Genomic DNA, 27,889 nt, shown 5'->3' with positions numbered 1-27,889 from the left:
GGCTATGCGCTGTATTACAGCCGGAGCCTTGAAGTCGCGTCGGGTTACCTGCTAGAAAAGTCTCCTCTGATGCAACCGGAAACAGGAAGTTGCATCAGTGGAGACTTTTCCAGCAGGCAACGCGACACAACTTCAAGGCTCTGGCTGTAAAACAGCGCATAGCCTTATAGAAATCGCCAGTTTCAACAAGAGAAGGTAAGGGAAAAGGAGGGAGGGAGGGAGGGAGATGCATGGCCGGCCGGCCGGCGGGAGAGTGGGGGCTGCCGGATCAAACGCTTGTTCACCGCGCATGCTAACCATTCACCGCTCCACGGTGCGAATGGCCTTGTCCCCGATCTCGCGGTGACCTTTTTTTTTGGTCACTGTTTTGGCGGGTTACCCGCGGCTAGCCGCAGGTAACAACCACCGTGTCATTCTCTAGTTCACGACTGCCCATGCTACTTTGCTTATGATTATATAGACCTCAATCATATCTCCTCTCAGCCATCTCTCTTCCAAGATGGAGAACTCTAGCCTCTTTAGATTTTCTTGATAGAAAAGTTGTTCCTTCCCCTTTATCATTTTGTTCATACTATTTTGTACCTTTTGTAATTCCACTATATCTTTTTTGAGATGCAGTGACCAGAATTGCACACAATTTATTTGCAGATTGGTTGCACCATGGAGATATGCTCTCCATGCCTGTACTAATAATTCCTAACATTCTTTTGGCTTTACTAGCCACCACTGCACTCTGAGCAGAGGGTTTCAATATGTCATCAATGATGACACCTTGGCCTGGATTCTCTAAACGGCGCAGTTTTTTAAGGTGCTGTTAGGTGACCAGGCTCAGTAAAAAATGCTATTCAAATGATGTTTTTTAACCAAGTTTCAAGGTGCCTAAAAAATCATGGCTCCATAGACGTTTAAGGCCACCTAATGCCACTGTTGACGTGGCTAATGCTGGAAGTGGAGTTAGGCAGCCTAAAGTGCCTACGGAGTCGCGATTCACATCAAAAGATAGGCGCCGGAAATGTAGGCCTGGAAAACCTTGACTTACATTTCCAGTGCTTTCCTTTGATGGAGGTACGATTCTATAATCAGCACCATTGCGTGATTGACACGCGATTGGCAGCTGCTTTGAAGGCAGTTGCTGACAACAGCGCCGATTAGAGAATCCAGGTCCTAGGTCTTTTTCCTAGGTGGTTACTCCTAAATGGAGCCTTACATCACATAGCTATAGTTTGGGTTCCTCTTCCCAACATGAATCACTTTGCTCACTTGCTCACATTAAATAATCATCTGACATTTGGATGCTCAGTCTTCCAGTCTTGCAAGGGCATCTTGAAATTTTTCACAATCTTCTTGCGATTTAATGACTTCAAATAACTTTGTGTTATCAGCAAATTTAATCACCTCACTTGTTAATCCTGTGACTAAAGTGGCAGATCCAAAATTTTAAGAATGGCCAATTTTTCATGTCAGAAGTCCATAAGAAATCTACAAAAGTTACATATTAGAACTTCTGGGTTTTGGGGCTTTTTCACATAAAAGGATGATGTTTGGACTGTTATACTACAAATTGTTTGCTCTAACAGAATTCATTAAAACCTCATTTTTTTTTTTTTGTTTGTTTTTGGAGACTTTATTCATCTTGTCTAAGAGATGTGTTAAAAAGCTGAAGTCCCAGCAAAGATCCCTGGGGAACCCTGGTATTTACCCTTTTCCATTGAGACTAGACCATTTGTCTCTTTGTTTTCCATCTTTTAACGAGTTCTTAATCCACAATAGGACACTGCCTCTGATCCTGAGACTTTTTAATTTCTTCAGGAGTCTGAAAATCCAGACAAGCCATATCAACCGGCTCACCTTTATCCACCCCTTCAAAGAAATGTAGCAGATTGGCAAGGCAAGATTTCCCTTGACTAAATCCATACTGACCTTGTCCCCCTAATCCATGCCTCTGTATAAGGTCAGTAAATAGTTGCCTCTATTGATGTTTTAAACATTGAGCATTGTTAAATGGCTGTAACTGACACTTAGCTCGTTTATACGTGTGTACGCCTGCATGTATTTTATAAAAGGCTCTATGTCAACAGATCCTTTTCTAAAATACTACCGGCATTGGCATTCTTTTCCATTTTAATTGATGTACACCGCACAGATGTTACAACAAAGAGCGATATATAAATACTAATAAACACATCTTGACATTGGGTATTGCAATTCTGACTTCTACATTCTGTCTAAAATGGAGATGCACATGCATGATTTTAATTTGTTTTTCAAATTTATTCTATTAGGCATGGCGTTGTTCTTCTCTTTTGTAGCTTTATCTTCTGTGCTTCACACCATACTGTATAAAGGTACATAGACAGTAACACGGAAGACAAAGGCGCGCGCCAACAACTGAGCGCAAGATGGAGGCGCGCGCCGAAGAAAAAGACTGTTTTTAGGGGCTGCGACGGGGGGTTTTGTTGGGGAGCCCCCCCCACTTTACTTAATACAGATTGCGGCGGCATTGGGGGGGTTTGGGGGGTTGTAACCCCCCACATTTTAGTGAAAACGTAACTTTTTCCCTAAAAACAGGGAAAAAGTTAAGTTTTCAATAAAATGTGGGGGGTTACAACCCCCCAAACCCCCCACAACGCGGCGCAATCTGTATAAAATAAAGTGGGGGGGTTCCCCCCTATACCCCCGTCGTAGCCCCTAAAAAGTCTTTTTCTTCAGCGCGCGCCTCCGCACTGCGCTCAGTTGTCTGTTCGTGCCTTTGTCCCGGCACGCTTTTGACCTGACACCCTGTATATAAGGCCAAATGCACCACATACCGGCTCTGGCATATTTCTATGATGGCTGGAGGTAGCGTTGCCAATTGCCATGTCAAAAGGAACAGACTAATCTTGTCCTGGCTTTAGCATAATGCACCTGAGTTTGTGGTTCCAGATTTGCTAGGGAAATCAAGGGGTAAGTTGGAACTATAAACCCCGGCATAAGACAGGGCAAAACTTGGGTCAGATGATTCTGTTCCTTGATAGATGCAGCCCTAGTTATGGGGGGTGGTGATCGGGACTGTTCAGAGCTGGAAACGCGGCCTCTGCAATACCCCCCTAGAGCTTCTATCCCACCCCTTGCATCGCGGCCAAGCAGGGAAGTCAATGGACAGGTCACAATTTTGGCACCTCTACCTCCTTTGCATCCTGGCAGCCACATAGCCCGCACATAGCTTGCTAAGGCCCTGGTGGTGGTACATATTATCATTCTTTCTTTCTTCTCACTATATTTTCTTGCAAATCAAACATGGACAATCTAGACTAGGGATGGGCAGCCAGAAAACTTTTTTTTTTTGTGTGTGTGTGTGTGTGTGTCACGTCCCACGTCATTTTCAATCGTTTTCATGGGCCATTTTTTATTGTCCTGGGAGCTAAGTTCTTGTTTGTGCACTCTCAACATTGTCTCCACTTCTTATTAATGTTAAACCGCAATGAACTTTGTTGAGGTGTTTACGATATAAATAAATGTTGTATTGTATTGATTTTGAAAGAGTTGCACTATTATCAGCATACAACCTCCCCCCTGAAATTTCATGTTTTTTCTGCTCATTTTCAAATTTTTACCAGTTGTAACATTTCCCATGTTGTTACAAATGACAACCCATTCCTAATCTAGACTAGGACATAAGAATAGCCATACTAGGTTAGACCAATGGTCCATTTAGCCCAGTTTTCTATTTACAACAATAGCCAATCCAGGTCACAGTACCTGGCAGAAATCAGTGGACAGCTTGCTTACTCCCCCCCTAAAGGAGGTACTCTTGCTCTATAAAGAGCAACTGTCCTGTGTTAGAACATTAATGTAAAAAGACCTTCACCATATTGAGAAGCAGGAGGCTTTGTCATTTTGCGCACTGATGGAACAAAATAGATGCTCCTGGCATTACTATACTAGCCACAGTATATGATAAACCAACTCAGACTCTCCTTCAGTCTAATGCTTATTTTTCAGTTAAAATGTATTTTAACCTGGCTATAATGAATAAGACACTACATTACCAGGGCACAAATTATATTGCAATGAGAGAATAGAGGGAGGTGGCATTATATGTTAGAGGGAACTGAGCCAAAGAAGATAAAAAAGAAGCAGGAATCAGATTGTGAAGTGGAATCTTTAGGGCTAGAAATTCAATGTGTGACTGCATAGGCGGTCGGTGACTCAGATGCTTGGGGTGGCTAAGGTTGGGCGGAGTGGGCCTGGGTGGGGTGGGCCTGAGATGGGACTAGAGCCTGGCAATGTGGGATGTGGTGGTCCAAGTTAAAATTCTTGGTGCGCGTTGTCCATGTCTCTCTCCCCCATAGTCCTTCTCTCTTTCCTTCAATGAGATCCATCTCTTACCATTGTTCCATCTCATCACCTCACCCCATAATCGTCCCATCTCTTTCTCTCTTTCACCCTTTCACTGACTTATATCTCCATCACACTGCTATTTCCTGAGTCTGTGATCTTCTCTTTCCTTCCTGGCGCAGTCTTCCTGACTCCATCCAGAGGCTGCAACAAAATTGAAATCATGCTAGGGGGGCAGAGCCCTATGTTTGTCACTGTTGGCTCTGCTTCTCTCTTTCCTCCCTCCCCAAAACAGGAAGTTACATCATGGGAAGCGGTGTAGTAAAGAGGGGGCGAGGGGGGCTGTCCGCCGGCATCCATACTTCTCTCCGCTCCCCCTTCCCATTCCTCTCCATGCCACGCGTATCTTCTAACTTCGGTGTGAGCAGCCACTAACTTGCTGCTCGCGTCAGCTTTGGGGCTCTCTCTGACGTCACTTCCGGGACCCGCGCCAAGGAAGTGACATCAAAGAGAGCGCCAAAGACGACGCGGGCAGTAAGTTGGTGGCTGCTCGCATTGAAGTTAAAAAGGTATAGGGAAGGGGCGCACGCCCAGCAGGGAGGGTGGGGAAAGGGGCAGGGGAGGGGTGTTATCATCCTGGGCGCCGCTCACCTGCTCGTCTCCCTCCTTCCCCCTTTTCTATTTGATATTGTAGTTCTTTCCCTTTTTCTCCCTTACTGTCATGATTTGTCTTATTTCTTTTTCTTCCTCTTTTTAATTGTAAGCTACTTAAACATTTGAAGGAAATTTTATAAAAGGCACCTAAAGATAGGTGCCAAATAGGCACCTACATTAGGCACCTAACTTAATTAGTATATTGGCTTCAATTATGAGCTTTAATATGCTCATAATTGAAAATAATAATAATTAATTGGGTGATAGGCAACTATCTTCTTAGGCATGATTCTACATAAGATAGGCACCTATATATATAATGGCGCCTAACTTCAAAGTAGGCATATTTAGGGGCGGAGAAAGATTTAGGTGTCATTATGCAAGTACTTAGGCGCCTATAACATAGACTTTTAAAACCCTGGCTTGCATTTTAGGTGCAACAGGTGCCTAACTTTAGGCAAATCCTTTTTAGGCACCCAATTACAGAATCTGTACCTTTACGATAGGCGGAATATCAAGACTGAAAATAAACTTGGAAACCTGGCTCTGGCCTCGTGCATGATTTCGTTTTATTGCAGTTTACAATATTGGGGATATAGCGGCAGGGAAAGGAAGATAGCCCTTCCTATTTGGGAGAGGAAGTTAGTCCTTGTAGCTCTCCCCCAGCCTCTTAAATGGGGTACTTATGTGGGAAGTAAAAGAGAATACTGGTTGGGCTATACTACAATCTGCCAAGTCAAAATGAGGAAACAGATGATGAAACGGTAACAGAAAGTAAGGAAGCTAGCAAATTTAGCACTATAATAATAAGTGATTTAATTTACCTACAATAGACTGGATTATTGCCATATCAGGAAATGCTAGGGATGTTAAATGCCTAGATAAAATAAATTTGTGTTTCACGGAACAGCTGGTTCAGAAATCAACAAGGGGTGGGGGGGAATAACTATTTCAGATCTAGTCTTTAGTGAAATGCAGGACTTTGTGTGAAAGGTAACAGTGTTGGGGTCACTCAGCAATATTGATGATAACATGATCAAATTTCAGTTAAAAACTGGAGTGAAGACTCTAAGGAAATCTACTATGTCAGCATTTAACTTTTTGAAGGGTAAGTTCAATAAAATGAAGAAACTGGTTTTAAAAACTCAAAGAAGCAGCTGTGAAAGTTAGGAGTTTAAATCAGGCATGATCCGAAAATAGGAATGAGGGATGTGGAGATCAAAATTTCTTAAATCATGTGCAGATTGTGAGAAATTGCAGCAAATGAAATTTAATGTGAAAAGTGATGCACATTGAGAAGGATGACCCAAATTATAGCATATTAGGAGTCACCACCCAGGCAATGGATTTAAGTGGCACCATGGATAATATGCTCTGTGTGGGGCACTGGCCAAAAAATTATATACGTATGAACATAAGAATAGAAATACTGAATCAAACCAATGGTTCAACTATTGTCAATCCAGGTCACAAGTATCTGGCAGAAACCCAAATAGTAGCAACATTCCACGCTACCGATCCCAGGACAAGCAGTGGCTTCCCCCATGTCTGTCTCAATAACAGACTATGGATTTTTTCTCTAGGAAAGTGTTCAAACATTTTTTTAAACCCAGGATATTAGGAATTATTAGGAAAGTAATAAAACAAAGAACACCATAATGCCTCTGAATCACTCCACCTTAAATATTGTGTGCAATTCTGGATACTGCATCTGAAAAAGTTGAATATGGATAGGATAGAGATCTATAAAATCCCGAATAGAGTGGAATCGTTAAATGTGAATTGATTGTCTATTTGTTCAAAAAATGCAAAAACTACATGGTACTACATTTACCCCCTCCCCCACCCCTTTTACGAAGCTGCATTAGGCTTTTTTTTTTTTTAAATCGCCAGCCGTGGCGGTATTAGCTCTGACATTCATAGGAATTCTATGAGCGTTGGAGCTAATACTGCCGTGGCTGGCAATAAAAAAGCCTAATGCAGCTTCGTAAAAGGGGAGGGGGGTTAAATAGGACAAAAATATTTTTCACTCATAATATAGGGGCCCTTTTACCAAACATCATTATGTACTAATGTGCACTTACCACTGCTTGAAATCCACATTAATTTTGGGTTCATTGCACACCAAGCACGTGCTAAAAAATACTCTGTATTTTGCATGTTTGAGGGTGGAGAGTAGACGTGCTCTGCGCTAATCAGTGCATGGGCATTGGTGTACGGTGACCAGTTAGTGCAGGGTTAACATGAGTCCTTTCTGACTACAAAATAGGTTGATGTACGAGCTCACATGCTAATGACCACACATTAATTTTGAAATTAGCACATGGCCATTAATGGGGAAAAAACTAATTGCAGTCATTTTGGAGTCCCGTTAAAAAGTGACCTCAACGTGCAGGAAACCTATGTGCTAAAAATAGCGCAGTCCATTTTTTAGCATGGCTTTGTAAAAGGGTCCCATAGTTATGCTCTGGAATGGCTACTGAAGGATGTGGTAAAAACAGTTAATACATCAGTGTTTAAAAAAAAAAGGTTTGAACAAATTCCTGAAATTACAGTTCATAAACAGTTATTAAGGTAGACCTAGAGCAGGGGTGTCAAAGTCCCTCCTTAAGGGCCGCAAACCAGTCGGGTTTTCAGAATTTCCCCAATGAATATGCATGAGATCTAGTAGCATACAATGAAAGCAATGCATGCAAATAGATTTCATGCATATTCATTGGGGAAATCCTGAAAACCCGACTGGATTACGGCCCTCGAGAAGGGACTTTGACACCCCTGACCTAGAGGAAGCCACAGCTTATCCTTGGGATTGTTAAGTGGGAATCTTGCTACATTTGGGGACTCTACCATATAGATCTGGACTGGCCACTGTTGGAAACAGGATACTGGACTAGATGACCTTTAGTCTAACACAGTAGGATTACTATTACTATTTATCACTTATATAGTGCTGAAAGGCACTGTACATTTTGAAATTTAATAGACTGTCCCTGCTCATAGCTTACAATCTAACTTGGTCAGACAGATATGACATATAGGATTAAGGATGCAGAACCCAAGGTGAGAGGAGTTAGGAACTGAAAGCAGTCTCGAAGAGGGAGGCTTTTAACCAGGCCTTCAACACTGCCAGAGACGGAGCACACCATAGGGATTCGGGTAGTTTGTTCCAAGCATATGGCGCAGCAAGGTAGAAGAGACAGAATCTGAAGTTGGTGGAGGAAGAGAAAGGCACAGATAGGAGGGACTTATCAGCTGAGCAGAGCTCGCGGAGGAGGCGTGGGGAGGGACATAGGGGGAGATAAGTGAAGAGATAGTGAGGGGCAGCTAAGTGAGTGCAATTGTAGGTCAGTAAAAGGAGTTTGAATTGTATTTGGAAACAAATGAAGCCAATGAAGTGACTTTAAGAGAGGGGTAACGTGAGTAAAATGGCTCTCACGGAATATGAGTTGTGCAGCTGAATTCTGGACAGATTGGAGGGGAGCGAGATGGCTAAGCAGAAGGCCTGAAAGAAGCGAGTTGCAGTAGTCTAAGCGCAAGGTGATGAGGGCTTGAATAAGAGTTATGGTAGTGTGTTCAGTGAGGACGGGTTAGATTTTGGTAATATAGAGGAAGAAGCGGCAGGTTTTAGCAATATGTTGGTATCTGGGTGGTGAAGGATAATTCATTTGTTCTTATGAGCAAATCTTCTAGATACTTCCCATTTTAAATTCTATTTGTATTTTGAAAACATAACCTGCCAGCCTGCCTGTCTAGAATCATTGCTCTCTGAAAACTGATATAGAGGAATCAATTGAGTATCACTCATAATGTGATCATTTGTTCCATCAGGCCATGAGTAAGGAAAAGTCTTCCCCTTCCTTATTATCCACAGCCTCTCCTGACCTCTTTCTGCGGTTTATTAACCTTTCTGCCTTAGCCCTCCAAGGCAGTAGCTAATCAAAACTTGCAAGGCTTTTAAGGATACCCTTGGCATAAAGGAAGCTATATAAACCTAGACTGCTTCCTTTGTCTTGCAGGATGGGCGAGTGAATGCTTTTTAAGGGAGTGGTAGGGTGGAGATCATTTACCGAAGCACTCTTTATGGAGTCAGAGAAATGAGCATTACAATTACCTGCATCCTGCATCATACCACAAACCAGCACTATGAAACCACTCTTGTCTAATGTCTATGGTTATTTAAAGAGCTAAAGAGGACAGTTTTAAAGCTAAGCTACACCATGTTCTTTGGAACACTGTTGACATGCAAAACCCATAAGGTACCACAAATATAATGACTTTGGTTCTGATGAAGGTGGCAAGGGGGTTTCTTAATTCTAGCAAACAATATGTTGTTTTATGCATAGATTTGGACATAGTTTTTAAATCTCTATAAGGATTACGGAAGTTCCTGAGCTACATATGTACCAGCAATACTGCGAGCACAAGGTGAGCACCGACATCTGAAAACAGTTCAAGTTAATCAATATTGTGAGAAAAGATCTCTCTGTCTCTCTTCTCTATAGCTTTGCAAAACACAGAACAGAAATACACAAAGCATTACTAAAGAGAGGGGCATCCTTGTATTTGCAAGCATTCAAACAGAATATGCAAGGCCTATTAAAGGTGTCAAGGTAACAAGCTCTTAAGCTTACACCAAGTCCTTGATGTCTCCTGGAGGACAAGAAACTAGCATCTTTAAAGAGAGCTGAGAGCATTTAAAACATCATCAGTCTTATTTTTAATAAGGACTAGCTGATGCCCCAGCGTTGCACGGGTATTTAAATATAGCAATAACACTGTAAATGGATTCAAATAAAGATACTTTATAGTGGTGAATGAAATTATTTTTTTACAGCTTTATAAAAAGTACAATATTCAAATTATAATGTGAAATATTTGACAAAATGAATACAATAAAACAAACACAAAACTTGATTATAAACAACATTTTTAGTTTCACCTCCAGGAGCAAGAACATACAAATTCTTGGGTGAAGAGACCCCCAGAACATATCACCCCAGGTAGTGAGGGATCTGCATACCAAGTTTCGTTCAAATCGGTCAAGCCGTTTTTGATTTACTGTGAGAATGGCAGCTGTTTACATTTTTTCCATTGACATGAATGGGTGAAATCTGATGTTCTGTTTGTAGCTCCGCCCACGTGTGCAGGTGGGCCGCGAGAGCCCCAGAACATATCACCCCAGGTAGTGAGGGATCTGCATACCAAGTTTCGTTCAAATCGGTCAAGCCGTTTTTGAAGTACTGTGAGAATGGCAGCTTTTTACTTTTTTTCCATTGACATGAATGGGTGAAATCTGATGTTCTGTTTGTAGCTCCGCCCACGTGTGCAGGTGGGCCGAGAGACCCCCAGAACATATCACCCCAGGTAGTTGGAATTACTGTGAGAATGGCAGCTTTTTACATTTTTTCCATTGACATGAATGGGTGAAATCTGATTTTCTGTTTGTAGCTCCGCCCACGTGTGCAGGTGGGCCGGGAGACCCCCAGAACATATCACCCCAGGTAGTGAGGGATCTGCATACCAAGGTTTGTTCAAATCGGTCAAGCCGTTTTTGAATTACTGTGAGAATGGCAGCTTTTTACATTTTTTTCCATTGACATGAATGGGTGAAATCTGATGTTCTGTTTGTAGCTCCGCCCACGTGTGCAGGTGGGCCGCGAGACCCCCAGAACATATCACCCCAGGTAGTGAGGGATCTGCATACCAAGTTTCGTTCAAATCGGTCAAGCCGTTTTTGCGTGATCGCGACACATACACACACACACACATACATACACACATACATACCTCCAATTTTATATATATAGATATAAAAAGATATATAGGCAGAGGGTCATTTTATAACAGGGCACCTAGGTTAAGAAGCCATGGTTAGGTGCTATTTTACCACGACATGTGGAGGGGCATAATCGAAAGAAACGTCTAAGTCCGATTTCGTCTAAGTCGCAAGTCGTCCAAAGTCAGACACAGCTTAGGACACATTTTCAAAAAATATATATATATTTTTTTGAAAATCATCTAACTATACGTCCAGCCGTCTGATTGTCCAAGCTGCTAAATCATCCATCTTTATACCACATTTTCATCCAAATATTCATCCAAGTCAAAAACGCCTAGAATAAGCCCTGTTGGACGTGGGAGGGGTCAGCAAAGTGATGGACTGGACACCCAGACATGGCACCTGAATAGTGGGGTACCTTACAGGGCACTACTGTGAACTTCACAAAAAGGGTGCCCCATAAATATCTCACTACAGCTCTCTTATAGGTCATAGTGAGCATCCCAAAACACCCCCAAAACGTACTATACCACCTGTTTACAACCCCAATAGCCCTTACAGCTACAGGAGCCACTTATATGGCAGTACAAAAGGGTTTAGGGGTTTTTGGGGGAGTGCACATGTTTCACCATGAATGTAGTGATTACAGTGGCTTATGGGCCTGGGTCTTCCTCTCTATGGGTCCCTAACCCACCCCCAAGACGACTTAAGCCGCCTCTGTGCAGCTCTACTAGGCTTTCCTATGGCAGGCTGCCAGGTGCTGATGTTCTGGAGGCAGATATTTAAAGTTGTGATTATCATTTTTTTTTGGGGGGAGGGTCGGTGATCACTGGGGTAGTGTGTGGGTGTCTGTACTATGTGTTTACAGTGCTTATCTGGCTTATATAGTTTTTTGTAACTTAGATCATGTTTTAAATGGCCTAGTCACAACGTCCAAATTCCGTCTAGGCTGTGTTGTAAAACTTTCAGTTATACATTCAGTATGACTAAGTCTAGCACGGCCTACGGCCTGCTCAAATCCCACCCTCGACACTCCTGCTGAAATGCCCGTTTAGCTCTGGTTGTTCAGCGGCACTGGGAAGGCCTAGGTCATTTGTAAACATGTCCAAAACCCCGGCACTTGGACATCTTTCTTTTATGATCGTCCAAGTGCTGACTTAGGCTGGTTTTTGGACGTTTTTCTCTTTCGATTATGAGGCCCTTAGGCACCTAGGTTCCTTTGTAAAGTATAAGCAGAAATAATGTCTTGAATGCAGGCACAGATATTTACATTTCTTTGAGAGCAGGTGTAAATATTCACTCATACAGCTTACACATGCCGGATAAGGGAAAGGGTAACACATCTGATATAAACACAATGAGATCGAGTATTTTTACAATGTCTGCTCCCTCCCTTTGGAATTCCATTCCTAATTATTTACGTGTAGAATCATCTCCAAATCAATTTAAAACAAAGTTAAAAACATTCTTTTTTGTCGATGCCTTTGAAACCTAACTGTCCTTGTAAGGGCAAAAACATGCTCCCTCCCACCGCAGCAACCATTCCCAGTGTGTTTTCTTTAATTGTTCTCTCTTTCTCGATAATATTGTAGTTCCAACCTTTTTCCTTATGTTCTCGTTTGTCCTTGGTTAAAGCATTCTCAGATGTATTAACTTCCTTTAAAGATGACTACCAATTTTAAAATTGTATTATACTCAATATATTTTAATTAATATTGTATACAACCTAGAAGTCTGATTAGGCGGTATATGAAATATTTAATAAACTTGAAACTTGATATACCACCTTTCTGTGATACAACCAAAGCAGTTCACATATTTATATACAGGTACTTCCTCTGTCCCTAGTAGGCTCACAGTCTATGTTTTATACTTAGTTCACTTATTTTATAATCAATGGGTATATTTGCAAATCCCGCCCATGCTTCATCGAGGCCCCACCCCCAGCTACGACAACTGACAAAGCACGCACCTTCTTGACAAGGCATATACATTTAAGCCAGTTGGTATTTTATAACAGGCCTATTACGTGGAGGGCCATTTTCAAAAAGGATGTCCAAAGTCGAAAGCACAGAAATGTCCAATTTCAAAAGCCGAACTACTAGACATCTCCCCCCCCCCAAAAAAAAAAAAAAAATTAATTAATTGTCTACTTGGATGTCTAGGCTAACAGGATGTCCAACCCTTAGAACGTTTAACTTTATACCCTATTTTCAACCAAAGAAATGTCCATGTTTAAAATGTCCAAATCCAGACCATTTGAATGTAGGAGAGGCCAGCATTGTGATGAATTGGCCTCACAGACATGTCAAACAGCAGTAGGACACCTTAGAGGGCACTGCTGTGAACTTCATATAAAGAATGCCAGAAGTTCATCTCACCAAATACCCCTTATAATTTATGCTGAACCCTCTGAAACTCCCTCAAAACCTACTAGAACCACCTGTCTACCACACCAGTAAGCAGTGGAGGAGTATGTGGGGTCACACCTTAAGGTATCCAGTGGTCATCTGGTCAGTTTTGATCCCTTTGTGGCACTTAGACACTTCTAAAACAGGTCTAGCTCTGAATGTCTAAGTTCTGTCCAGGACGTTTTGGAAAAGGTTTGATTATTGCTGCAAGACGTCTAAGTTAAGTAAGCCCAACACACACCAGTACGCCCCCTGGAACTCGACGCACAGTGGAAGAAATGTCTCGCTAGATGTCCAAGAAGAATTTTGATCATTGGCACTTGGATGTCCCAGCAATTAGGACATTCAAGTGCTGAATTAGGCAGTTTTTTGAATGTTTTAATTTTGGGGGTTATGAGCCCCATGATAGCAGACCTGTATGGTCTATCCAGTCTGCCCAACAAGACAACCAACCTCCTGCTCTATGCCCTGTTTAAAATGTGAAGGGCATCTAATTGATTCTATGTATAGGTATCTTCTGTGTTTATCCCACACATTTTTGAACTTGTTCCTGAGGGGGAGGGGAGGGGTTGCAAGCATCTACCACTCTCTCAATAAAATAGTACTTCCTGACATTACTCCCAAGTCTACCACCCTGCAACCTCAATTCATGTTCTTTAGATCTACTGTGTCCCCATCTCCGATAATTATCTGTTTATATACAGTATGTATACCTTTCACATATTTAAACATATGAGTCAGGCACAAACTCCATACCTACGGAAACCAGACGTCCGGGAAAATCCAGACATGTCCTCTTTTTCGAGGACTTTCCAGGGGGGAGGTTGTCTGGGTTTAGCCAGCTCTCCCAACTGTCCTATCTACCTGCTCCCCAGCCGGTCACTGTAATCTAATCTTCAGGCAGCTGGCAGCAGCAACAAGCAGAGCCTGCTGCCGCCGGTCTGTCCCAGAAATCGCCTCTTTGCAAGTCCCATCTATGCAGGAAAATGAAGTCGATGCAGAGAGGAAGCTTCTAGGGCAGACCAGCAGCAGGAGGTTCTCCTCGTTGCCAGCTGCCCGAAGATTCAATTACGGCGGTCGGCCAAGGAAGAGGTAGATGGGGGAGTCGGGAGCTAGCGAGTAGCATCAGAGAGGGGAGGGGGCTGGAGAAATGGCATGAAGGAGGGCTTGAGAAACAGCATGAAGAAATGAAGGGAGGGACGGAGAGTTGGAGAAACAGCATGGAGGGATGGAAGGAGGGAGGGAAAAGGGCTGAAAAAACAGCATGAAGGAAGGGAGGGAGGGAGAAATAGCATAGAGGGGATTGGAGAAATAGCATGGAGGGAGGAAGGATGGCTGGAGAAACAGCATGGAGGGAGGAAGGAGGTTTGTAAAACAGCATGGAGGGAGGGAGGGCTGGAGAAGCATTATGGAAAGGAGAAAGTACTATTGAGAAAAGTTCAGGATAGGAGGGGAGAGAGAAACAGCAGAAGAGAAGATTGGAAGGAGAGAGAGAGAGAGGGAGAGAGAGAGAGAGAGAGAGAAAGAAAGATCCGTGGGGGTAGAGGATTGTTGGAAAGGAGAAAGAAAAAGGATGGGAAGGGGGACCAAGGAAATGAGTACAGTGTGGCGGAGTCATGTGTCCTCTTTTCTTTTTTGTCTTCACAAATATGGTAACCCTACCCTTACCATTTTTGTTACCTTCCTCTGACTTGCCTCATGTGTGTATGTGGCCACATATGTAAAAAAAAAAAAAAAAAAAAGACTTAATGAAATTACTCATTAAGCTGTGTGAGTTGAAGAATAAAGAAGGAAACAATAAACCATGTACCTTTTTATCAGATGTGCTCTGCTGTTAACGTAGTTGGAATCAAACGAATAGTTTTCGGTCTGAAAGAGAAGAGAAAGGGAGCAGGTTACACACATCTCTTTGATGTACTTGAGAGCTATACAGACCACGAGTATAATGAAGCCTCTCCTTGAGGAATCTATAAGCAGTATCACCAGCCCAAAGGGCTAGATCCAAAACAGCATACCAACCTTGAAAAGGCAATCCAGGGCAACATACATCCCAGCCACGTCCAGGAAAGATATGTTAAAAGAAACACACATACACAATCCAGGGTCCCTTAATAAACCATCTAAAAGAGGTGTGCAAGACTGGGGGGGAATCTAAAGAAAACATAACTTAAGGTTCATCAGTGGCGAAGCAGGGACTCAGTAGGTCTTGGGCAGGAGGACCGGGTCTAGCATCTCCACCCCCTGCCCACACACCTACTGTACCTGGATCTGGCATCTTCCTCCCACCCACCTGCTCACCAGGTTCTCCAAATGCTACAGTGGCAGAGAGAACATCTCTGGCTGATGGAGCCTTTCCTCTGCCTTGTCCCTACCTTGACCATGCGCAGTGCCACCTACTCCCAACAAGTGGCTCATGTACACCTAAGAGTGCATGGCCAGGTAAATCCGAACGTCTAGTAACCCTAGCTCAATTATAACAATGCCCCTGGGGTTCACAAATATCTCTCTCAGGCTCTGTTTCTGGTTTTTTGTGGGTTTTTTTAAATCTCATAATCTATTGATTTGTGACCTCTTCCAGTATATATACAGCTTTGAATTTTCACATGACAACTCTTGTAGTTATCAGAATATCACCGTGGAGACAGGTATGTGTTACTGTCCTGCAGCCTCTGTCCTCTCTCAAAACACAGGCATCAATAAGATGAGCAGATTGGAAAAAAAAACCCCCAAAACAAACAAACCCCTCTTTCCCTAAAACATTCAAACTCTCTTCCAGCCACATTGCAAGTGCATAAGTGATAGAGTAAACATTTGTACTGTAAATGCTTGAAATTCAAATCTCCAATAAGTCTTCGGCATTGGTTGGGAATCTCCTTCTTTCATTTCTCTTTGTTTATTATATAATCAATACACTCATTGCAAAGTAGAGAATGACACGGGGACCGTTTACTGCGATAAGCTGTGGTCACCGCAGTAAATCTGCAGGAATGGGGACATTTGCAACTGGTTTACCGCAAGAATGGGGACAAGACCTTTCACCGACCCGCGGGAATGGGGACAAGACCTTTCACCGCCCTGTGGAAGCGGTGAAAAGTCTTGCTCCGGTGGTAAAAAAATTGCACCCGTGTCAGACTCTGCATCTCCTCTCCAGCTCCTCTTGCACCTATTTTACCTTCAGGAGCCAGCCATATCACGATAAAGACAGAAGGAACCCAAAACCAAAGCCTGAGACCAATGTGATTTGAAGAATAAAATTACCAGAATATTTCAGATTTGAAATATGTATCCTGCTAGAGCTGATATTAGACATAACTGCTAACCGCAAAGCCCAGGCTGTGCTTCTTTAGCTTTCAGCTGGCTTAGGGCTCTTCTCTGACCAGGGGACAGTTGCCCTAGTTCAGGGGTGTCAAAGTCCCTCCTCAAGGGCCACAATCAAGTTGGGTTTTCAGGATTTCCCTAATGAATGTGCATTGAAAGCAGTGCATGCAAATAGATCTCATGCATATTCATTGGGGAAATCCTGAAAACCCAACTGGATTGTGGCCCTCGATTGACACCCCTGCCCTAGTTGCTCTCCCCTAATACTATTCCTGCCATGTGTGACTGAAATATTCTATTAGCTTGATTTTTTCTATGTAGCATTCTGTACTAATTTGGTTTGTTCAGTTCTCACAAAAGTGGAGGGGATATTTGTGAAAGGGAGGGGAGACAGGGGTTTTGCTCTGTATTATTTGTGTTTATAAAATGACAATTGTACAGAATAGTCTTTTTATATTTTAATAAAATAAGTTCTATATAAAATCATAACTATTCGAGGCTTGTGCGGGTGGGATCTGACAGTTTGCAGGGCGGGGACGGGAACTGAGCTCACGGGGACAGGGCAGGGACGGGAACTGAGCTCGCGGGGATGGGGCAGGAACGGTGATAATTTTTTTTCCCCGTGTCATTCTCTATTGCAAAGCACAATCATTAAAAAAAATCCAGATGACATGAGAATAAAACTATATAACAGCACCCATACTCTTGGCCGCCTCAATCATCCCCATCTTCACAAATCAGCCATCCCTGCTTTACTTCACAAATTCCTCGGTAAATAAGGGAGTCTTTAACTTTTTCCTAAATGCAAAGCTCTCTGTCCAACCACACGTCAACGGGTTATTTATTCTACCATAGAAGCACAACTATATAAAGGAGGCAATTCTGTATTGAGATGCTTACAATTATGCACACGCATGTAGGGTTCCAAAACAAAGAGAACTGCAGACAAATGTACAAAGATGCAGGCTAAATTTATTAAAACAGAATTTATGAATGCGGTTAATGTTACCCCCTGGAACCAAACCAAAGGACCTAACACGGTCCGTGTTTTGGTAAACACGCCTTCTTCATGGGTCCCAGGTGGATAAGGTATCAAATAGAACCGCAAACAAAAAACTTAGCAGGGAAGAACAGTAGCAATGAAACAATCGCATTAAAAACTCCACTGTAGCTTGTAGGGTTACCATATGGCTCCAGAAAAAGGAGGACTGATTGAGACATCTGGGTTTTACTTCCATTGAAAGCAATGGAAATAAATCCAGATGTCTCAATCCATCCTCCTTTTTCTGGAGCCACATGGTAAACCTACACATGGGGGAATTCTATATAAGATGCCTAACACTAGGCACTACTTCTGTGCACAGTTTTCAGTACAGAAAAGCTTTCTAATGAATACAAGGTGCTAAAATGGAGCAGAAATGGCAGATCTGTGTGAAAACACACTTACATACCTATTTACAGAATAACATCTGAGGCCCTGATACACAAAAGTCTGCCATGCACGCAAGACTGCTTGTAGCCAGTCTTACTTGCAGAGCAGCTCATCCTCCGCTGCTCAAAAGGATTCTTGGGGGCTTTTACCGATTGCCATAGCAACCACTAAGAACCCTATGCTCATTGGTATTTAAATAAGCTCTCCTTGTGATGCACAAAAAAGAACGCCTACCTCTTACCGGGTAAAATTTTACCGGAGGTCTGGAAATGCCGGTAGCTGTTTGTGCATCTGTCATGTGAGTGTGTGTCCCATGCCTATGGGCAGAATGCAGATGTTAGGCACGGGACATTCACTCACATAACAGACGCACAACAGCCATGTTTTTGTTCAAATCACTCTAAAACTTTTGCTCAGAATCAAACCCACAGCCTCAGGTTGCTCAGGTAGGAGCTGTAACCACTCCTCCTGTACTTGAGCAAAAGAACTTCCAGCCTTGGACCTTTTTGCTGCTGCTTATCAGAGCTCAAGTGCAACCCTACCCAGTGTGGAGAAGTGGCTTAGTGGTTAGAGCTCCTGCCTCAGCAGCCAGAGGTTGCAGGTTTGATCCTGGGCAAGTCACAAGTAAAAAAAATTTGCTTATGAGCTCTGGTAGTTCCTCTCCCTTTTACCAGATTGCTCAGCACAAATGGTGTGCATATAATTTGCATGCTATTTGTGCTGAACATAGCCTGGGCAACTTTTAGGAACACCTCCTCTGATCCACTCATACCCCCTCCCATGGCCGCATCCCCTTCTGAGATACATGCTATGGGAGTTGGGTGCAACACCCTCGCCTCAACAAATTATTTACGATACTATACGTTCCTCCATATTTTCAGTTTTAGCCCGACAATTACAAAATTCCATGCCTTCCCATCTCCGTGAAAAATCTTCTATGGACAGATTTAAATTGGATCTGAAGACCTTTCTATTCAAGGATGCGTTTGATTTATAAGCATCATACTATTGCCATCTCTTCAACACAAACATAATTTTCCCTTCCTTAGAGTTTTTACCTTAAATGTCTTCCTCTCCCCTCTAACCCCTTGTAATCAAATGGATATGACACAAGCAATGTTCTGTCTGTTTGTCCGTTCTGTAAGTCTTAATGTTCATTTGCCATTTTTAATAATTTTATTATTGTAAACTGCCTAGAAGTTACTATAGGCGGTATAACAAATTTTAAGAAAACTTGAGACTAGTGTGAAACCAGATATGTGCAAATTCTAATTGGAGCTAATTAATGTCAATCATTGGTTGATGACATTCAATGACTGACACTGATTGGCTCATTATCCAATTAAGTTGCATGGGCCTGTAAATCTGGGTGCCTGAATGTAAAGAAGGAATGTGAAGAGATGGGGCATGGGCAGGACTGCCACTTATTTATTTATTTTTACATATTTCTATACTGCACAATCCAAAGTTCTCTGCGGTTTCCAATAAAACATATATAATAAAATAATCCATAAAACTCAGACGTACAGAACACAAACAGAGAAACAAAACCATATCAGCATGATTCATCTAAGCATTATGTAATCTTCCTCCTGTTATCAATTAAATACATTATCCAACTGATTCAATGCAAACGCTCTCAAAAACTATGGGGTCCTTTTACTAAGGTGTGCTAACCGTTTTCACGCGCGCTAAATGTTAATGCGTCCATTAACACGTGCTAATATTTATCGTGCGCTAAAATGGCTAGAGCGCCTTAGTAAAAGGACCCCTATGTGTTTTTTAATTCCTTCTTAAATAGTTGGAAAGTTGCAATAGCCCGAACCTCAGGAGAAAAAGCATTCCATATTATAGGTCCTATAATCTGAAATAAAGTTTTCCTTTAACATTCTAATCTGATCTTGTGAAAAGAGGGAACTTCTACTAAGAAGGTGTTCATTGATCTAAGAGGTCTTGATGGTTGGTATAATTTTAACATTGATGCCAAAATAGGTGAAATCAAACCCTTTAATGCTTTAAAGATCAGAGTGGTTTAAACATGATTCTAAATTCTATAGGTAACCAATGCAGAGCTTTAAGAGAGTGATATGCATAACTCGTATCTAGCCAAACCAGTTAACACTCTTGCTGCTGCATTCTGTGCAATTTGAAGCATTCCTAAATATTTTTAGATATTCCCACTAGCAGTCCATTGCAGTAATCAAACAAAGGTAAAACCCCAGATGCAAAACCAAACACAAATTTTCAAATGCTAATAACTCATGTAGATGTCTAATGACTTTTAATCGATGAGAAACCATAGTAATTATCTTATAATGCACACTTTAAAGAATACTGTAAGTTATGATTGCCCCCAGTTATAGCAGATCTGTGACTGACATAACTGATCTTTTATAATGGGCGTCTTCTGCCCCAAGATGCCATTGGTTCCCATGCAGTGGTTCCCAAACCTGGTCCTGGAGGCACCCCAGTCAGCCAGGTTTCCAGGCTATCCACAATGACTATTCATGAGAGAGATTTGCAAATTTCTCTCACGCATATTTATTGTGGAAAACCCAAAAAACTGACTGACTGGGGTGCCTCCAGGGCCAGGTTTGGAACCACTGCATTATAGAATAGGCTCTCACTCCAGAGCATCAGAGTGCCTTAACAGAGGCATCCATTTATAGAATTACCTCCAAAGAACTGTATTCCAAATTTGCTTATAAGCATCATCCTCAGTGAAGCATCAGAAACCAATCCTGAATTCAGAGCGTAACAGATATTCCTTCACCTTCTGCTGAAGACACAGTGGTGCCAAACCTAACCTAGTCTTGACCATTTCTTTTTCTCTCCCACCTCCCCTCACAACACACACAAAAACAGGGAAAGTTCCATCCAGTGCAATGTCCTACCATTGCTCACTCTCCAGCCAGCAAAGCAAGCAGGTTCCAACCTAGGAAGTCGGGTACATCCTGCTGCTAATTTGGTGATGAATGAAATCATTAGCGGGAAGTGCAAGCAGCTACATTTCATCTGTTCCTGTCTGATACCCCAACCTGAAACACCAGCCTAAATAAAAGGAATGGGGGGAGTGGACTAAACGGAGGGGGGGTAGGAGAGGCAAGGCAGAGCAGTGATGGGATTAATGGAATGGGATGGAGCTGACTGGGGAGAAGATTCTAAAAACTAAAATGTGCCTTTAATGTTCTCGCTAAACCGGTTCCAGCCAGTTTAGTGTGCATGCATTTTAGTGACAGATTCAAAACGGCTTACCGTGGTCTTTTCTGTGTTTTCTAGCAGTCTCCGATACTGCCATGCAAATGTAGTACGACGAGGTCATTAATATTAAAATGAACACTCCGAGTGATTCTCTATAATCGTCGAGTGATTCTCTAATCTCGTTGTGCCACATTTGCGGCCAAAATTTGCTGAAAGGTCTGAGCTATCATAGCTTTACTTTCTGATCAGGGTCTGAGCGCTGATTGGCTCAGGCACTGACAAGAAAGTTTTGAAATCAGACACCCCCTCCCCCCCCCCCCACAAACACAAACGCAAATTAAAAAACAAACTCCAAATTGAAGATTGGCAGAAGAGATCCCCATTCTCTCCCGCTGTCACCCAACTCCCCTACAACTCCCCCTGACGACCCCTTCACCCCTCCCTACCTTATTCAGGAAGTCCAGATGGAGGAATGCCTATCCACTCCAGCTGGCAGGCCTGCCTCTTACAAAATGGCAGGCCTTCCCCTTCCCAGTCCATCCTGGGATGCACTGGGGAGGGGCCTAAGGCTCTGATTGACCCATGTTGCTTAAGGCCCCTCCTTTGATCCTCATTTGCATGGGCTGTTTTTATAAAATGACTTACATTTTTTTGTAAATAATTTTTATTAAAATTTTTTATGAGTTATATACAAAACACAACAGCAAAATAAGCAAACAATAGCAGAACCAGTAAGGTCTTCTGTGTTAATCCTTCGTGAAGACCTAAAGGACCTAAACTCCTCACCAAAAGACCCTCCCCTTCTTAACCCATGACTCACCTTTTTAAAATCATTACAAGAATGGCATCGACATCGGCCCGTCGGTTTTTACCGCAAAGCATTGAGAATCTTCCCTTGGGAACAGTAGAAGGAGCATCTAATGAAAATCTACTGTTTTGGAATTTCTCCCCTTTGGCACCTCTGCATTTAAGTGATGTGAATACACAGGCAGTTTGACCTGTATTTGGCTAATCTAGCTGATTTTCACAGAGGGAGACTGGAGGCCATCAAAATAGAAAATTAGCTGCTGTAAATGCTAGTACTCTGCTGACAGCTGGACTCAAGGATTATTCCTTCCAACCTCCAACCACCTCTGTTGTCACTGTGACTCACACCAGGCCACCTGAAGACCTTCATCAGCAAAATGAAGATTAGAAGGCAGCATGGGGCCTCTAATCAGGTGCATGCTGATGGCTCTGCTGAAGGGTGTATAAAAATCAATGCTTTAAAAAAATATATTGGATTCTTTTATTTATTTATTTTTTTTTTAGTTCAATGATTTTATTGAATATTATAGGAATTATAAACAGAAAGCAGTTCAAACATATAGATCATAATAAAAATCATGTATCAAATATTCGTATCTACAATCATTTGAATAAAACTAGATTAATGAGAAGGATCCAGAGTATCTGGAACTGCTTAGAAAAGGAATAGAAGAAGACAGAGAAGCAGGAGGGATAAGAGAAAGAGAGAGAAAGATAAAGGAAGAGAGAGAGAATGAGAAATAGAGAGAGATATAGAGAGAGAAAGAGAGAGGCAGAAGTGTCTATAGAGCAGAACGAACATATGAATCTAAGAATGGCCAAGGTGATTTGTTTCGTGTCAAGTTTGTGGAAGATCGAGAAAACAATTTCTTCTCATATGCATAAGATTCAAATTTATGGTACATACTTTCCATTCCATTCCATTGCAAATGCAAGCAGTGTCTCACTTCCGGTTCACCACACAATTGTTTCCCATGTACACACCTTTATAGGACCCCCAGGGACCCCTGAAGAAGACTTTTTGTCGAAACGCGGACCGTGTTAGGTCCTTTATCCCTAGAGGACTAGGTCCTTTAAGGCTCTTATGTGGATGATTTACTTTTATGTGGATGGAATTATTTTATGTGGATGATTTTAGTGTACCTTTGGAACTTTGATACTTTCAAATAAAGTCCATTTAGGAACATCATCACTCCACAGAGTTTTTTTGGTTTTCTCTGGATTTTCTTCTTTGTGGATATTTTGGGGTCAATTCCTTTTGTTTTTTTTCCAGTCTTCAGAGCCATCAGTGAGGGGGCCAGCAGGAACATAGGAAAGGAAGTTGCAGCGAGGAACAGGGAGATTTGGAGAAGAGATGGGGAGGAAAATAAGGGTATGGGGAAAGATGCTAGACCACTGGGGAAGAAAGGAAAGGGCTTGGGATAGAATGGGGGATAAGGACACAGAGGATGATAGGGAAATAAAAAGGGAGATGCTGAATTGGGACAGGGAATATGGACATAGAGAAGGAATGTTGGACATAAAAGAAGGAATGGGAAAGATTCTGGACAAAGAGTGGGATGATACACATAAAGGAGAGACTTGAGAAGATGCTAGACATGGGGGAGGATAAGGAAAGGAACACAAAGAAGAGACGCTGGACACAGGGCATGATAAGGACAGGGGCACAGGAAGCAGATGGATGTTAGGACATGGAAAGAGAAGAAATGTCAAATGGATAATAGTTCCTAGAAAGAGAATTAAGAGAAGACAGAGGGATGCAGAAAAATAAAATGACCAGGCAACAAAAGTACAAAGAATAATTTTATTTTCTGTTTAGTGATTGGAATATAGCAGTTTTGGGAATGTAGAGAGCCAGTAATTTTTCTGGAGCCCAGGGTAGAAAGTTGGGAGGGGACCCCAAGTCTATTAATAAGCTGTGCCTTCTTTAGCTTCACACTTATATGGCTCTTTCTGGCCTAGGGGTCCAAAGCAATTGTTGAGTTTGAAAACCTGTTAAGTACATTAAAAAAAAAAAAGTTCAAACTAGAAACAGACTGATTTTATAGACAGCCATAGAATGTGTCAAATTTGCATTAAAATACATTTATTCATAAAGTATAGAATATTCAGTGAAAAGAAATTTCTTTTGTTCAAGAGAATTCTTTAGAAATAAAAACTCACATTTATCCAGAAAACAGCTTTTTGTACTTGACAGGTTTTGGAACTCACCTCTTCAATTGCCTTAGCTGCAAAACAGCCCCCCCCCCCCCCTTTTCCAAGTGCCAACCCTGGCATCTGGTATCTCATTATTTTTACAGTACAAGGGAAAAATATTTATGTTTTTCTGGTGGTGTGCTGCATTCAAGAATCTGTTTTCTGGAGGTTTCAGCTGCATTTTTCTCTACATATTTCTATTAGTTTATGGTCACTTAAAGGATCTTTTATTAAAGTGTGGTAAAACTTGGACTTAGTGCATTTTAATGAGGGACTTTCCCAAGTTCAAAACCCAGTTTTAATGCAGCACATTTAGGGCTTTTCTTTCTTTCTTTTTTTTTTTGGGGGGAGGGGTTATTTTTTGGGGGTTTATCAAGGCTGTACGCTAATGTTCTCATTAGCTATTTAGAATATGCTAGGTTCTCCTCCATTAACCTTGCATTATCCAGTTAGCATGCGCTAATCATAACATGTTAGCCAGGTAACACAGGAATGCACACTCTCCAGGCATAAAAACAAGAATGGAATTGTCCAAAGATGAATGATGTGCACTAAAATAGTGTCCACAAGCTCGTCTGTAGGTGAAAAGATCTTTATTCATCCAATATCGTCATGGTACAACCAATGATTCAGTGACTCGACACGTACATGTTTCGGCCAACAGGCCTGCCTCAGGAGTGTTGAGAATCACAATATGAGCTACTGCAAAAACGCATGGACACAACCAAGAGTATACACAAAATCTGAAAAAACTGGTACGCTGAACAACTCACGCCCTGATCCTAGTCGGGTTTGAGTTGTTCAGCGTACCAGTTTTTTCAGATTTTGTGTATACTCTTGGTTGTGTCCATGCGTTTTTGCAGTAGCTCATATTGTGATTCTCAACACTCCTGAGGCAGGCCTGTTGGCCGAAACATGTACGTGTCGAGTCACTGAATCATTGGTTGTACCATGACGATATTGGATGAATAAAGATCTTTTCACCTACAGACGAGCTTGTGGACACTATTTTTGTGCACATCATTCATCTTTGGACAATTCCATTCTTGTTTTTTAGCATTTTATCTGTGATTCTGTTTTCCCCTGTTTTGCACTCTCCAGGCATGACACACCCTCTCAAGAAACAACAAACAAAATTCTTTAAAAAATAGCATGTGCTTGGTAACGAAGCAGGCAACATACCTCAAAACACTTTAATGTGTTTTATGATAACCTATTTTTCTATGCTAATGCTGCCTTAAGAGCTTAATGCACTTTAGTAGGGTTATCTGGATTTACCTACACATGTCCTCTTTTTTAGAGGACTGTCCTGGCATCTGGACAGTGTTTTCAAAACCCAGCAGTTTTGTCAAGAGTTTTGAAAACTGATGGGAGCTTGGGGACGCGTCTGGAGGGCATCCAACATGATGATGTTGCATGCATGTGACATCATTGCACGTGCAGATGTCCTCCAGAAGCGGCCCCAAAGAGACGAGGTTTGCTTGGGGCCAGGGTTGGGGGAGGAACAGGGCGAGGCTGTGGCCGGAATGGGGCAGGAACACTCATCTTCTTTGTTTGGACCGAAAAATCTTGTAACCTTACCCTTTAATAAAAGTGGCCCTTAATATGTACGTCATGAGGGCCTATCTATTTTGTGTGAGAGTGACCAAGGGATGAATATTCTGATGGCGCGGAGTGTCTGTGTAAGGATCTGTAGTAATTTTGTGTGTTCGGTTTTCTCAGCAGGTGTACTGATGTTCTAGGTCCCATTTACAGCGTTGCCTTTTCCTAGGTAGTGTCCCTATATACAAGTTTTAGAAGATATGCTGGAATAGTAGTTTTGCTCGAAGTCCTGAGTGAATTTTTTTGTTCAATTTTGTATTACTTCGCCATCTGCCTGGTACTGAGAAAGTTTTTATTGCCAGAGCTGAGATAATATTAGAAATAAGTATTTTTTTTGTACGGCAAGTTCTAAGGGGAAATGTCCTAGTTCTACATCAGTTGTTGGGGGAGAGGCCGAGTGGTTCTGTGGATGCAGAATACATGTTTGAATTGAACACTGTAAGGGGGAAGCATATGCATATGGAGGGCCCACAGTAGAGCCTGTGGCTCAGTTGGAGCTGAAGAGCGGAACCTGTTGTACTCCCCACCCCCCACTCCCAAAGCAAATGTACAACCTACAAAGATGTTTGCCCTAAAATGAAAAATATAAGAAAAAAAAAGCATTAGAAAGAAACAAAAATCCTTTCAGACTAAAGAAACCAGAAACAGACAACTTTGCATTTTGTGAGCTGTAACTAGCGCTGCTACTGATGCTGCTTAAATCCAGGCAAGCAGTGACACCGATGGAGGAAACGCAAGCCACTGGGACAAAAGCGCTGCATTTGCAGAGATCTTGTTTTTTCTGAGCAGAAATAAATTAGCTGGAAAGCAAGAGAGAAAAATACAGGCGCTCTACTGCAACGTGAAGCACAACCTTGGAAATACTGTAGTCTCCAGAGGCCGCTGAACACTCGGGGCACTGACAGGCTTTCCTCTAAGCAACTCCAGGCTGAAAATGGATAGCTGGTCCGGGGGTGACCACAGAACAATTTACAAAAGAGAAACAATGTGACCGCAGCCTGCTCCAAAACTAATTGCTTATAAATTCCCAGGTGCAACCCTTTTCAAATCTGGCAGGAAATGGAAAGGTATTTTATTATCAGAGTATAATTAACACGTTGAAATATTTATTGCAGGGATATGTAAATGCAGTCAGGTAGCTGTCTGTCTGCAGTCGGATTTCAATTTCAGGCTCTGCTTTTGCTGCAGGTTATTAAACTAGACAGCATCCCGAGGAGATGTTCTCGCTCTGCAGCGCACACGACGGCTAACAAGAAGCATTACTGCAAAAGTGACCAGTTTTTTTACATTATTTAATAAAGCCCTACAAGTAGTCTTTTATTTAAAATATCCCAATCTTCTCTCCTAACCACTGGACTTTCTTCTTTCTTCATCCATGTATATCAGACCTCACCAAAATATGTAATGTAATTTGTAATGTAATTTATTTCTTATATACCGCTACATCCGTTAGGTTCTACAGAAAATATACATTAAGATTAGAAATAAGAAAGGTACTTGAAAAATTCCCTTACTGTCCCGAAGGCTCACAATCTAACTAAAGTACCTGGAGGGTAATAGAGAAGTGAAAAGTAGAGTTAGAGGAAAAATAAAAATAAAATAAACATTTTAACAAGACAGCATTGATCTAAATACTTTGGAAGGTAGAAGAGAGGAGAGAAAGGAATAGAAGCAGAAGGGGGAGCCGTTGAACAGTAGAATTCTGGAGAAATTTAAATGATAGAAATAGAACAAAACAAAGACAAAAGGCAAAACAATAGATAAGATTAAAGATAAATCATAAGCTGGAAAGAAAAATAAATACAGTACAAAACAATATTCATCCAATTAATCTGAGCTGGAACATCAACCCTGTAATATGAGCCCAGATGCGTAAACTGTTGGAGGTTCAAATTTCACATCTACCTTCAAAGTTGCCAGGCTGCAAGCAAAATGAAAAAGCCATATTTTTGCATATATTTTATTGGACTCTATCAACCACCTTTTCATGAAGAGATTCACCCGTTTGCAACACATTGATTAGTAGTTAGGTAAGAACATAAGAATAGCCTTACTGGGTCAGACCAATGGTCCTTCTAGCCCAGTAGCCTGTCCTCATGGTGGCCAATCCAGGTCACTAGTACCTGGCAAAAACCCAAAGAGTAGCAAGATTCCATGCTACTGATCCTGGGC

At 41.9% G+C, this 27,889-nt stretch overlaps 1 protein-coding gene across 4 annotated transcripts in view; it reads right to left on the bottom strand.

The window, feature by feature from the left end:
* The window catches only part of PCDH19 (protocadherin 19), a 262,819-nt gene that overhangs the window by 116,940 nt on the left and 117,990 nt on the right, over positions 1-27,889 (bottom strand). For 3 of the 4 annotated variants that reach the window (XR_004539645.1, XM_033946690.1, XM_033946692.1), the window contains exon 3: positions 14,972-15,030. The exons of the other annotated variant lie outside the window; for it this stretch is intronic. Coding sequence is in view for 2 of the 3 variants with exons in the window: in XM_033946690.1 (XP_033802581.1) it covers positions 14,972-15,030 (59 nt within the window). In the remaining variant the exon portion in view is untranslated. The remainder of the gene's footprint in view (positions 1-14,971; positions 15,031-27,889) is intronic. 4 annotated transcript variants of the gene reach the window in all.

This window comes from Geotrypetes seraphini, chromosome 5 (assembly GCF_902459505.1).
Source record: "Geotrypetes seraphini chromosome 5, aGeoSer1.1, whole genome shotgun sequence".
Taxonomy (NCBI): domain Eukaryota; kingdom Metazoa; phylum Chordata; class Amphibia; order Gymnophiona; family Dermophiidae; genus Geotrypetes; species Geotrypetes seraphini.
The sequence above is the reverse complement of the archived record's forward strand: the minus strand, read 5'-3'. Positions and strand labels throughout refer to the sequence as shown.